The following is a 14,934-nucleotide window of genomic DNA, read 5'->3' on the forward strand; positions in this document are numbered from 1 at the left end:
TCCCTTTTTTTAGTTTGGAAGTGGGGCATACGGCAAAAACTGTTTTGACAGAGTCATAAAATAATCTTATCAGTATAGACTAAACTAAATATGTTGTGTTGACAAACAAAATAACTATGTATTATCCACGAAATGGCTTATTATTAATGATAACGAAATTTCATTGCCACTAACAAATAGTTTTTTTAGACTACAAAACTATCTCGTTTGGGTAGACCCTACTGAATATTAGATAGTCAACGAAATGGATTGTCAATGATAGCGAAATTTCATTGTCACTAATAAATAGTTGTTTGAGACAAAAAAAAATTATTGTATACTTTCACCGCAAAATATTTGGTAACGTTTAGGCCTATACTACAGAAAATGTTTTTGGCATGAACAAGTCTGTTTTTTTTTTCCAGTGCAACCAAGTGAAGCACTGTTAAGGTCATGACTATAAAGATAGTACTACCTCTACAGTTGTATACAATATTTTTCTTCCGATTTGAAAGATTGAGGTAAGTAGTTTAGCTTGGCCGGTCCGAGCCCAGGGTTCTGGGTGAACAATGTATCGCCGGTATCCGTTATCTTGAATTGTAACGTCACGGTGGCCATCTTGGATGACCTTGAACTTTAATATTTGCCCAATATTGCCAAAAATTACTCAAAATTAGCCAAATTTGCCAAAATTTCAATTAAAAAAAACACATCCACCAGAAATCCAAAGAAAATAAAAATATAAAAAAAAATCTCTTTTAGAGGAAAATTTCCCGTTTTGAAGGAAAATTTCCCATTAATGTCCTCAAAAAAATTCTAATGGCTTGAAAATCCCCCAAAGCGGCTTAAATTCCCGTTCGACAAGCCTGATCTTAGCCGGATAGGTCATGATCGCGACCACTAGGATGTCATTATTTTTAATCATAACTTAACCGTTGCAATTATCGTTACGGTCGCCTAAAGAAGATGAAGGCGCAATGCAAGTCCGTTGAGTGATGCTTTCAAGAATCTGCACCGGGTGTTTCATTACCTTGGGCACACGCGTTCAAAAAATAAAGATTGGAAAAGAACACTGGCCCGCCCTTGCGTGGACAGACAATGTTCGGACACGTCGAGCAGTTCCCAGGCGGCGCGCGCCACGCAGCGAACCAGCAGCTCCAAGGCAGTTCCCGCAGCTGGCCAGCAGAGAGAGTCACGCGCGCAGGTGTCCTCCTCCAAGGTGGACCGCGCCATCACTCAGCCGGGGCGAGGCGCGCGCCCCTGGCGGCCGCGCCGGAACCAGCTCCAGCTGCTGTGGCTGCAGTCCCCGGTCCCCGGTCCCCGGGAAACCTTCTCTCACAGACGAGAGAGCCAAACGCCCGATCGTGCATCTTCGGTTTTTTTTGTTCCATTGTAAATGTGTTGATAAAAGTATACTAATGGTCAGTTAGGTTAGGTTAGCTACATTATAAATATTTTAAAACATTGTGGACGGTTGATTTGGTTAGGATAGCTACATTAAAGATACGGAAAAAAACCATGAACTTCGGGGAACTTCGGGTTTTGGCTCTCTCGTCTGTGAAAAGAAGACTTCCAGTCCCCAGTCCCCAGCGCACGGCCTGAACGGAATCGGCTCACGAATACATCTTACTGTTGATTCCAGCCAAGGAAACGTCGCGATACATCCGACATCTGTTGGCAGAGTTAGTAACTGTATTTAAAGTGGTGCCTCCCATTTCAGGTCATGTTTTTATATTTACAGTAATTTCAGATAAACTTGTAGATTTTTTTTTAATTGTTTAACTTTCACGAAATTAAAAATATATACAGCGTATACTTTTTCCATGATTAGCTGCCAAAGTTACATTTTTAACGTTTTTGGGTTGTACAAATGAGGAGAATTTAATTTATTGCAGAACTGAAACTTTTTAGGTTTAACAGCAATGCCACTGGCTACTTCGTGATATGGTTTGCATTTCTATCACAAAAACTCATTTCATGTTTCTTGGCTGGCAAAATCATGACAAATTTGAGAATTTTGAAATGCCAGGTAAAATTAATTAATTTTTTCTGAAAGAAATTCAAACCATTTTTTGAAGTAGCCAGTATCATTGCAGTTAAACCTTAAAAGGTTCAGTTCTGCAATAAGTTAAATTCTCCTTATTTGTACAACCCAAAAACGTTAAAAATGTAACTTTGACAGATAATTATGCAAAAATTATGTGCTGTATATATTTTTCATTTCATGAAAGTTAAACAATTGAAAAAGTCACAAGTTTATCTGAAATTACTGTAAATATAAAATCTTGAACTGAAATGGGAAGCACCCCCTTTTAACTACCAAACTATTATCCCGTGACATCTGACCAGCGACTTGTGAGCACAATTTTTCAACTAAGGGTTATATAAAATTTTTAGATGACCATTCTAACTACGACACATTTTTTTTTAATTTACAATATTTACTAGTGACTTATTAGTAATATCATTAATTCATTTTCAAAGCAGGAATCACACCTGGAACCTCGACAATTTTTTGTCCACAATATGATTGATAAATACAAACAGTTCTCTAGTCCCGCCGAAATGGCTTCCTACTCTACTCTCATTGGTTGTTGCGCCATGCATCCGCAAAAGAAATAAAATATATGCATTTCCCTTCCAAGAACACGGCCGTCCTAAGCGCTGTTGTGAATCAGTAGGTTGCAAAACATGGCGGTCAAGACTTTAACGCACGATCTGCTGTTACTGTTACTGTAATGTTTTCAATTGTGCACCCTGCTTAATACCCGTTCTGCAATTACACGGAAACACAGACGGATCTTCCTGAATTTTCCCCCAACGCGACTGCTGATTTCATGACGCACAGCAACGTAAAAAAAGGCAACCAATGAGATTGCAAATCAAGGCTACGTAAGATTAATTTAATTTAATAAATATATATATATATACACTAGCCGCAGTACCCTGCGTTGCCCGGGTTAAACACATGGAGCTTTATTGTCTGCGAGTTAAAGCAAACTGGATAGCGCTACATGACAGTGTGTTGGACATAGAGAAATGTCACACAATTACTGTTTGTATGTTTATTGATCTATGATTTTTTGTTTACCCATGGCGATCGGTTATTTATTATTTATTATTAATTATAAATTATTAAGACCATTAATCGAAATAAAAACTGTCCTATCTCTCAAATCGGAAAAAATTACACATAAATGCCAATTTTCATCGAAATCCGTTGACTTGGTGAATAGTTCACTGCAAACAAACATCAGGACACTGGATTTATATATATTAAGATATCATGCTTCGAGATCATAGCACTGGCAGAATTTGCTTATATATATATCCAAAATAAAAAAAACTGATAATTAGAAACACTTATCCATAACTATGATAAATAAATAACTTCCAAAGCTGGTGGATAGAACATTGTCTTACTTTCTTTAATCATCTTCAGTTTTTAGTTTCGTATTTCGTTGTTGGTTAGTGTTCTTCTGGGTTTATTTAACGGGGTTTGTTGGTTGCAGACAAGGACATGCTGCCTGTGTGTACCTCGTCCACCTCGATGAAGCTAGTAATTACATTCCGTCTGCGGTCTTCCGCTCCTTCGTTCCTCGCGACCAGGCCGTACTTCTCGTCCTGACAATGTTCTTCTCTTCTCACAGAAGTATCTGTGTAGGGATTGCTCCCCTTCTTGTTTGTTAACCCAGCCCTCTTAGCCATAAGGCCGGGTCGTTACCACAACGCCGAAATACCACAACGCCGAACGTACAACAACGCCGAATACCATAACGCCGAATGCCAAATTGACCGCAACGCCGACAGCTAGAAAACTGAAGTGTACCACAACGCCGAAATACAGTAACGCCGGAGAATGTTGCTGCGTGGAAGGGGGGGGGGGGCACAGGAGCATAATGTAAAACAACTGAATGAATTTGTGTGCTAACCTTACCTAACCTAACCTTTGTGGCAGTCCTGCAATGACATTTTTCGGCGTTGTGGTACACAGCAGTTTTCTAGCTGTCGGCGTTGTAGTCAATTTGGCATTCGGCGTTATGGTTTTCGGCGTTATTGTACGTTCGGCGTTGTGGTATTTCGGCGTTGTGGTGCGTCCCCGCTGATCATTCCAGTATAGACACCACCTCCAAACTCCGCCTCAATCAAGTTAACCAGACAATTGGCTGTGTCCTTAGCTCTTAGACGTTATCAGCACTGCTGGCGCCTACCCCGATCTCCCATATCACACCGGGACCCAGGGAACCCGTGGTCCGGTGGAGGTCCTATCCAACCTCTGCCAGCTGTCCGGGCTAGCGCCGGAGCTGTGTCGTCGCTCGCCACGTCGACTCCGCATCAGGCTAGGAAACCCTCGGAGTCTGCTCCAAGCGCCTGGTTCTCACAAGGCGAATAAACGAAACATTTCCAAGTCGGCGAGGGAAACTGTTTTGTTTTCTATTTGGCAGTTATTACCGACCGAGGAGTTCCGCCGCACTTGCGAACTGTATCGCAACATTTCTTTTTTTCTTCGGTAAGAAATTTTTCTTTGATAAAGAAAAAAAAAGAAAACTCTCACGGTTCGTGTTTAACTAACGAGCAGCTTTTGTGTTCCCCTCGACTCTCTTTCCCCCAGCCCCTCCCTCGCCCACGCTCCTCCACTTGATTCTCCGCGTGCTATTGCATGTTAAAGCGAGAAGCGAACTTCTTTTAGCCGGCTTCTCGGCCTCCCCTTACCCCCCCCCCCCCCACACACCCGCTTTCCACTCAGGGGCCGAGCACTTTCCTAAATGCCCGAAGGCGGCCCAGTAGCTCTTCACTTCGCTAGTAACGAGGCGGGCAGACTAGCCGGCGCGAAAATCGTCCTCTGCGAAGTCTTCCGAAACTTTCATTGCAGTACTACCCAGTCCCCCGCCCAGACCTGCTAGGGAGGGATTACGCCCCGCCAGATTGGCTTTTTATATGTCTTCACGTTGGTCTTGTTCATCCCCAATTTCGCGACTGAAACAGAGTAAATTGTTGCAGTCTAATATTTAGTACATTTCACCGCCGGAGTTTAATACTGTGCAAATAACTCCTTTTTGAACCAATTTTGAAAGATAAAAATAAATACCGTAAATCATCCTTGATTGGAATACATGCCTATTTAAGACCTACAATTATGTTTATGTAACAGTCATAGGTATATGAGTCAGCGTAAGCCATGTAAGTAAGCACCATGTAAGTTACAACACATTTAGATCTCTGCTATCTTTAAATAATATAAATAATAAAATTATATTATACGCAAAAACATTTAAATGATAGTGAAAACCGAGTCAAAATCTAATGGGTAGTTTAGAAGAAGTAAATGAAAAACATACACAATTAGCGACTTTGTTATATGCTTTTTAAAGATGAAATGTTATTAAGATTCCAGTCCATGATACAAATAATTGTAAAATAATCTTATTTGGGCTCCTACTGTCATTCGATATTTTTTTTATCGGAGCTAGCAATGACTTAAAGTTTCTTCAATCATCAGCATTCCAACAGTCAACTTATGTTGACATCAACAAGTGGCAAAAGCTATGTCCTATGTCATGTCGAGCCATTAAATACAATACGCAAGCTGTGGCATAGTATTTAGATAACAAACCCAAGAAATAAACATAAAATTTTCATAGACAATCTTCATTAATGAAAGTTTTTTTTTATATCTGCCTGTATACGTTTAAATAACAGTAACAATGACTGATACAGATAGACAAGGTATTTTATTTACAATTATTCAACCTGTTTGCAATTTAACTACATAATTACTGCCAACTATTTTACGAAAAGCGAAAAAAAATGAATTTGCGAATTGTCTGTCATACAAACGTACCGCTTTATGCACGTATAGGCCTATGCATCTGATATAATTGTAGGGATGTCATGGAAGTACATGAATTTAGCTTTTTAAGCAATTTTCAGCGTCATTGGCTTTATTTTCAATTAAAATGGTGGAAAAAGTGGCGTACCAAACAGGATAGTAATTAGAGAGGCGCTTCCTTCTTTCCCCGCCATAATTTGCTTCAACACGTGTAAAAATACCACGTTAATTAAAAAAAATTATACAAAATTAAATTTTAGTTTAATCACAGTTACAACGTATAGTAAAGAAGTGCTCTTAAATTTAGGTCATTAAACATTGCGATTGATGTTAATAATGTTCGCTGGCTTTCACGCCTATAGTCTGAAGTAGCTTGGCTTCTGGGTTGTAGCCGTGTCCTTGGCGAATAATTTACCGACGTTTCGGTCGACATTGCAGTCAGTCGCCATCATCAGGGAGAAGTTACCTACTGCTACTAGGTAACTGCTCCCTGATGACGGCTACTGCAATGTCGACCGAAACGTCGGTGAATTATTCGCCAAGGACACGGCTGCAACCCAGAAAGCCAATCTATACTTCACTGCGATTTCTGATTATATTATTACGTAATACAGGACATTTTTTCGGATCACGTTTTTCCTCGTGTTCACTGTGTTTCATCAGATGTTCACAGCTACGATCGTGTGTCTGAATGAAATGGCAAATTAACGATTTCTTGAATCTTCAGGAGAGCTCTCCGCGCGTGGCGATGTGTCCCTGCTGGTAAGCTCCTGAGGCACAGCATCCAGGACGTGGTAAGAATGAAGCACACGTCTCCCCCTTAACCAAGCTCCTGAACTTACAAGCAACATTCATATATCGCCGCGGGGGACGCACCACAACGCCAAAATGCCAAATTGACCAAAACGCCGACAGCTAGAAAACTGCTGTGTACCACAACGCCGAATTACCACAGCGCCGAAATACACTAACACCGAAAAATGTCATTGCAGGACTGCCACAAAGGTTAGGTTAGGTTAGACTAGGTTAGGTTAGACTAGGTTATGTTATGTTATGTTAGGCTAGGTTAGGTTAGGATAGGATAGGCTAGGTTAAGTTAAGTTAGGTTAGGTTAGGTAAGGTTAGTTTTGATTGTGGTATTTCGGCGTTAAGGTACATTAAGAAACACACACAAATTCATTGAGTTGTTATTTCGGCGTTGTGGTACACAGCAGTTTTCTAGCTGTCGGCGTTGTGGTCAATTTTGATTTTCGGCGTTGTGGTATTTCGGCGTTGTGGTCAATTTTGACATTCGGCGTTATGGTATTTCGGCGTTGTGGTAACGACCCATTGCCGCGTACAGCAGTGACCATTACTATACCGGAGCTCAAGAGAAAAGTCCTCAAACAAATTTCTAAAGGCAGCGTCACACTGTCACATTTTCCATCTCAAACTAATTTATATTTGACAGCAAATTTGAAGTGGTTATACTGGACAAAATATTGCTTCCAATTTGTCTACTGTCACGCTATCAAAGTTAATTATTGGACTCAGCCAGCACAATTTTTCAATTTTAACTTTCTGTTAAAATAAAAATTATGCATCGCAGTGCTGAAATGAAAAGATTCGAACATGTCTCTCAATATTTTAAAATAATTGTGGTTTTAAATCACTTAAATACTTACATATTCGAATTAAATTTCCCGTGATCTTTAAAAAGTAATAGACACATTATTCTCTTTTTCCAGATACAGAGCTTTACAGATGACACTGACACGAGCGTTATTTCACTTCTAAAACCTCTTTAATCTCCCACCTGTCCTTCGCTATTTTGAAAATAATTCGTTTGAGATGGAAACGCACTATTCTGTTCGGCTGCCAAACATCCAAACACACGCGCAAATATTTGACGGAAACTGAAGCTATCCAACTGGTCAAAACGAGCGCTTGTTACGTTTCTGTGTCGAACCGTTTAACCTTTCAAAATTATTGTTTTTGGAAGTTGTTTGGAAGTTGTTGGAAACAGGGAGTTTTGGCAGCGTGACAGGGCCTTCACGTTGTTTTTTCTTGTTTGTCCTTCGAGAAGTCCCCTCGAGCCCAAGGCTTCCCGCGGCGGGGTCGGCCAATGGGCGGATAGGCCAAAGCGCGACCGGCGCTAGGACCAGGTCGCCGACCCCCTCCCCCCTCTCCCGCGGCTCTTACGTAACCGCGGCGCGGGTCATGGCGGCGCTAAGGAGGCGCGAGAATACAGGCGTCGACGGGGCTTCTCCTGGCGTCCGTGGTGGGGGGGGGGGGGGGGGGGGGGGGACAGGAGGAAAAAGTTCGCACACCCGATGAAAGGAAGGAACGATGGTCCCTGCGGGCGAGGGGAAGTGTTTAATTGGCGAGGAGGAGTGAAGGGGAGTGGAGAGACGAGAGATGTGGTTCGGTTGCGCGACCCGACGACGGCGTCTTGGCCGCCGTCCAGCGCGCATGCGCAGTCGGGCCGTTAATGCCTAACTCACACCTGCCCGTCTGTCGGGCGCCGCACCGGAGGTGAGGGTGTATAGCCGACAGCTCCCAGGAGGCGTGGATGTGGTCTGTAGTTGGAGACCGTAAAAATGTCGCGGTTCTCAATGGCCTTCAGGATGGACTGCACATTTCCCCTGTGCACTCGGGCAAATAACGCCAGTTCATTTGGCTGCTGACTTGTAAGTCGTCTCAGCTGGTTTGTCATGTGATTCGATCCTTTCTTTGGTCGGAGGTTTTATAATTGGTTGAGATTCGTCCAGATGAACAGTAAGTCGATAGGAAAATCATCTGAAAGGTATATGTATTTGACTTATAGCCTATCGCATGAATGAATCCACGAATTTTTCCGGTCTCTATCTATAGTGTACAGAATGTACACCGAGGAAAATGGAAGTCGACACGTAGCTCCCTGAGGCAGGGTCTGCATGGATGCAACGGCGCTGTCGCTCCCAGGAGCCGGCAGCCCTACCCGGGGAACAGACATGAGGTTCTGCGAGGCGGGACATGGTTCCGGAGCAGCGACGGAATGGACTGGTTTGGGGGAAAAAAACGGGAGCACCCCGAGAAAACACACCACGTGCCACGGCAACGCCCACCACGTTTCCCTCTTGCGAAAAAAAAAAAACCCGCTGGGGGAATCGAACCCGGGGGGCCTTGGCGAAACACAACCGCGCCTTGTGCGTCCCTGTAATTGGTTTTACTTGTGGCGTGAAGCTCCACTCAGCCTGTGCCGGCGTCGGTGACATTCTGAAGCCAGGTGAGTGTGAGATTAGCATTTAGCCCCTGTTATTGTACTTAACTTACGGTTACAGCACCTTCCAATACAGCTGGTAGAATAATTTTGGGAGGTTATCTATGACGACACCGCATTTGTTTCACAATTTGTATCACTTGAGTTTCTATCAAATATCTTCCGTATAGGAAACGACTTCAATATTTTTCGAATATTCGTTATAACGAAACCTTACCAACAGTTCCTTTTGATATTTTAAGTTTGTAATATTGTTCGAGGGCGCTGTCGGGAGGCCACGGGTGGCCCCTGGAGGTTGGTAGCACTGAGTCGCTAGTGTCTGACTACAAGTTACTCCCCTCCTTCGCCCGCCAGGTCGCTGCTCAGTCACTGCGCGTGCGTAATGCACTCGTCACTGCCTCAAATAACTAGAGACCTGAACAACTCGCGGATTCATTTCGCGATAGGATAGAGTCCAAATACTTTTGACATTATTTTGCTTCAGTCATTGGGCCACAGTTTATCTGAAGGACTCTGGGCCAATGAAAAATCTTTAACAGAAGAATCAGCGAATCACGATCATTCCAGTCAACAGGTGTTACGAGTCGGTAACCGATCAGCAGATGTATTTTGCACGAGTGCATAGAGGATCATGGAGGCTATCCTTTAGGGATTTGAAATGGCGAATTTTACAGGTCTCTACAAATAACACGACGGCAGCTGTAGCCGGATCACCGACCACCTGGCATCGCATCCGACCTGAGCGTTCTGGAGTCGAGTGGACCTCTGAGACCCGCGCAACTAACGGCACGTCTCCGGACCTTCAGTTGTTGATCGCTCTTGAAGATGGACGCACCTGGCGAGCCGAAACGTCTGACACGTATTACAAACAGGTCAACCCCGACCACTGGCGCACTCACAGCGGGCTGAGTGGGAGCTGGTTTGTCTTTTAGTGGGTAGGGGAGATTCCCTCCCCTCATTCCTCGGCATAGTTCATAATCAATTTTTATAATTATTCATAACTTTAAATTCCAACACGCGTGACTTGTGCATGTTCATTATGTGTACCATCTTAGCTTTCGGCATTTGGTAGGACTGATATCGCGATTGGAACGGAAGTCACGTGGAACGGAAACGTGTAACCACAGTGCTGCCATCTGTGGCGGATGGCGCGAAAAAAATTTCACAAAGAGAAAAAAGAAAATTTTAAGTATTAACTGTTTAGTGAATTTGAACAAGAATTGAATTCCTTGTATAAAATCAGCTTCAAAGCCAGGGTATAGTATCATTTTAAGACTTTTTTTTCGCTTTTATTGGAGCCGTTTCATTATATAGTTTAACAGTTTGGTCTGGCAATAAAATATTCAATAGGTCGACGTAGTTGCTCCGGCAGCGAATTCTAGCGGCGGGTGCGGAAACTACGTGTGATTCGCGTCCAGAAATGTTGTTGAAAACACAGTTCGAGCATATTTATCACGCTCGGCATCATTTCAAAGAATTCTATGTTAAATTTTGTGTCCGAGTTTCGCATTATCAGTGTATTTGCAACTTCTCATCACAGATGTATACACGTCTCTGCCGAGTAACTGAAAGACTCGCTCACTTTTTTTTTTTTTGACGTGACAACGTCTAATAAATCGACGAACGCCGGCTGCACGTACCAAAATTGTCCCGTTACGCACATTGTTCTGTTACGCTGTGTCCCGTTACGCTCATTGTACGCTTGCGCCGCATCTATCACTCTTCCACTCGACTGTTTATAAAGTGAAGTGAAAAGTTAACGTGGTTTTCATTGCTTATTACAACAACCATTTCGGCAATAAAGGTTAATTATTCTTGCATTTTAAAAATCTGATTACTAGTATAATTTCAAGTATTTATTCTTTTATTATTAAAATAAAAATGATTAAATTTTATTCATAAAGTATGCAATCATTTCATCAATGTTTCATTATGACGTTGTCACGTTAAACCATCGTCCGTAAAACGACTTTACAGACAACCGATTTTTTTTTTCTTCGTCCCAAACAATTGTCATCGGGTTTGTGTTGTTCGCAACTCCCGGTCTCAGCTCCTCGGTGTTCACGTCTGGGATGGACTGTTCTTCCCTCGCAGCACGGCTCATCCTGCGGCGGGACCTGCCGCGCGGGGAGTCCTTCAGGATGTTCCTCCACTCTTCAGCGCCTTTCGAGGACCTCTTCACTGGCTCCAGGATCCGCCCGCGCCTGGGAGCTCTCCAGGCCGTGAGACCTGGCCCCTACGCGCGGCGCTCCAGGAATAACACTCCAGCCTTCTCGCTCCAGAGGAGCCTTCTTCTTCTGCTGGAGGCTTCCCTGCCCTCGACTTGACCTTCTGCGAGCATTCAGCGACCTGAACTCATCAGCCTCACAGAAAAAAAAATTAGCTGTCTATAAATTCGGTTTACGGACGACAGTTTAACGTGACAACGTCATAACAAAATATTGATGAAATTATTTTATTCTTTTATGAAGAAAATTGAATCATTTTTATTGAATTATCACTATTTTGTATGGATACAAAGAAGGAGTGAAATTAAATCTACAATTTAATTGAAAAATTTACTTTTATTTGCACTTATTAATTCAAATATGTTTATTACTTTAACGAAGAGATTATTTTAACTATAACTTTTATGCATGTTTGTTATTTAACTTCTTCCAATCGGTGTTATGCTGTTAAGGATAGGACGATGATAGGAAAAGTAGGAAACGAATGGGAGTGTTTCAAGTTTAATGTGCCTCGAAAAAGTCAAATCGATGGTTGTTCCAATCGAGTGGAAGAGAGATAGATGCGGCGCAAGCGTACAATGAGCGTAACGGGACACAGCGTAACGGGACACTTATTCGTGCGTGCAGCCAGCGTTCATCTATTTATTATACGTTGTCACGTAAAAAAAAAATGAGATGAGAAACGACTTCCCTGGCACGTGGACACAGGTTGGCGAGGCGAGAGCAGGGACACGGCACAGCGCGGCGACAGAGCTGGCATCTGGCGGGCGCATGCTTCACTACCTCGCACGGGATCACTTCTCAAACACTTTCACGTGCACTTTCACTCGCACTACATCAATGGAAAAATATTTTTGAAGTGAATGCACACCCTTGCACACACTTTTGCACACTTACACCTTTTTGTACACTTGCACACCCTTTTGTACACTTGCACACTAATGAAAACCTTTTTGCACATTTTTGAACATTTTTGCACACTTCTTAAGTTCAGTACACTTCCTCAGTTTTGCGCACTTCCATACTTTTACACACTTTTGTACACACTTGCAAACATGCAAACTTGCACACTTGCACTCTTGCGCTCTGCCCATCTTGCGCACTCGCGCCCTCTCGCTCTTGCGCACTTGGATGTGCGCGGTTGTTTGCCTGGACGCGTGGACGTCGCGCTATCCCCACTCCGGGGCCGTTGGTGCGGGCGGTGGTCGCTGGAGCAGCCTTGAGCGGGCTCCACGTGGCTTAGTGCGTCTCAGGTTGAACTCCGCCATGCTGCAGGGATAGGCGGGTCGCCTTGCTGGCGTCTAGTTAAGGGCAGAGGGCAACACAACGGGATTTTAGCTTATTGTTGTGCACCGTGCCACGGGACATATTCGCAATAAAATATTGTTTTTTTCATGTATGTATTATTAATTTAATTACTTGTGAAAATCAGTATTGTTTAATATTGTTATGTGAGTATTTTTTTATTATTGTTTGCGATCATACCGCATCCTTACCATTCTCAATTATTATATTTTGTACAATAAAAAGATACTAGTAATTTATCTCTATTAAAACCTAATAAGCAAGAAGTTGCACTTCTGTCACACTTAGACTCCACACACATACAATTTTTTTTTTGTAAATGGAACAGAATTATTGGTGTGAATTGCATATATTTATAATTTGTTTATTTATATTAAAACAACTGTATAACTGCAAATTATTATTTGCAGTTGTACTGGGATAGTATTATTTCCCTGGCATGTATGATTTGTGTTGTCCCAGTACCTCCAATAATCAGTGTTATTTGTAAACCGTTCCCTGAATAGCTTTCCAGTATTAACTGCGTACATACAAAAATTCCAATGATTGAATATTCGATTTCTTTACATGGTTTAGAATCATTATGCTTGAATGAAAAAAAAATCAATTAAAATTAAAATTATTTGCAAATTCTCGTAATAAATTCTCAGTATTATCTAGGAAAAACGTATTTCACGTATGCAAAAAATGCATATGTAGCACAAAGTTACAATGTCTTTCTTGTCGTATTATAAACGGTTTCTTATTATCTTTGAAAGATTTGTGCAATGGGAGTGCATGACTTGATGTAAGCCTTATTGCTTAGCAATGGCGTATGTCCAAAAGCTTACATCAAGTCAAACTGTTTCTTGGCAAATGGTTTCCAAAGGAGTCTTTTGTAAAAGTACGGAGCATTTTTTTTTTCTGTGTGGGGTGTGTGTTATGAAAGAGACCTCGTGGAAAACGTGTGAAGATAATGTGTGAGTAACTGCCTGAGTTTTAGAGTTCTCCGGGCGAGTGAGGCTTAATGCTGCACACCTGTTCCTATAGAGCGCTCCACATGCAGATATCGCGAGGTGACAAATCTGGAGAATGTTGGTTTTTGCCCCGTCTGACGACGGGGTCTCTCTTTCCCTCTCCCCCCCCCCCCCCCACATATATTATTTATTTACCAATCTCGGTACTTCACCTCATAACATGCATCTGCCGGCAGCCAAGGAGCCAAGGAAACGTCGCCATCTTGAAAAAGGTTTGTTGTTTTTTTGTATACACATTCGAGTAATTTAAAAACTTGTGAAATTATTTTCACTTTATATTAGTTTAGTAATAATTTAGTAACTTACGTACGCTCGTTTGAAGTTATACTTCTTTTTAAATTAAGACACTAAACTATTTTGGCAAATTAAGCTAACAAAATTTAATTTAACATATTTTCAGTATCAAATAATAGTATAAACATGTCTATAAAATTAATTATTTAACTTAGTAAAATAATCGAGATAAAGTTTAATTGATAAAGAAAATCAATAAAGTATGCTGGATGTTTATTCTAAATTATTCTTTTTTATTATTAAATAATATTGTAATAATTGTTAATTACTAATGCAAATAAATTATTTATTTACCAATCTCGGTACTTCACCTCATAACATACATCTGCCGGCAGCCAAGGAGCCAAGGAAACGTCGCCATCTTGAAAAAGGTTTGTTGTTTTTTTGTATACACATTCGAGTAATTTAAAAACTTGTGAAATTATTTTCACTTTATATTAGTTTAGTAATAATTTAGTAACTTACGTACGCTCGTTTGAAGTTATACTTCTTTTTAAATTAAGACACTAAACTATTTTGGCAAATTAAGCTAACAAAATTTAATTTAACATATTTTCAGTATCAAATAATAGTATAAACATGTCTATAAAATTAATTATTTAACTTAGTAAAATAATCGAGATAAAGTTTAATTGATAAAGAAAATCAATAAAGTATGCTGGATGTTTATTCTAAATTATTCTTTTTTATTATTAAATAATATTGTAATAATTGTTAATTACTAATGCAAATAAATTATACGTACGGGAACATACCTCACTTACATGATTAAACTTGAATATTCACTTGTATTAAACAATAAATAAAAGTTTATAATTGTATAGACTAGTATTCAATATCAATAAATAAAGTGTATGATTTAAAAGCCAATATATATAGTTTTATTTGTGTGTAGCCTTTTTTTCCATTCTGTCAATTTTGGTTGTATGTTTTGCGCGCATCGTAATAATTCAATCTCATCATTTATTCATAACGCGCCTAAAGAAGAATAACTCAAAAATGTACGATGGCCCCTCACCCACATCACGTGGGTCTCTGGAG

At 41.1% G+C, this 14,934-nt stretch overlaps 1 protein-coding gene across 1 annotated transcript in view; it reads left to right on the plus strand.

Annotated features, from left to right (window-relative positions):
* Positions 1–8,724: 8,724 nt before the first annotated feature.
* LOC134533371 (serine/arginine repetitive matrix protein 1-like) overlaps positions 8,725–14,934 on the plus strand; it is a 65,368-nt gene continuing 59,158 nt past the window's right edge. Inside the window, exons 1-2 of the mRNA XM_063370891.1 lie at positions 8,725–8,806; positions 11,145–11,272. Of these exons, the coding sequence (XP_063226961.1) occupies positions 8,725–8,806; positions 11,145–11,272 (210 nt within the window). The remainder of the gene's footprint in view (positions 8,807–11,144; positions 11,273–14,934) is intronic.

This window comes from Bacillus rossius, chromosome 6, assembly GCF_032445375.1.
Source record: "Bacillus rossius redtenbacheri isolate Brsri chromosome 6, Brsri_v3, whole genome shotgun sequence".
Taxonomy (NCBI): Eukaryota; Metazoa; Arthropoda; class Insecta; order Phasmatodea; family Bacillidae; genus Bacillus; species Bacillus rossius.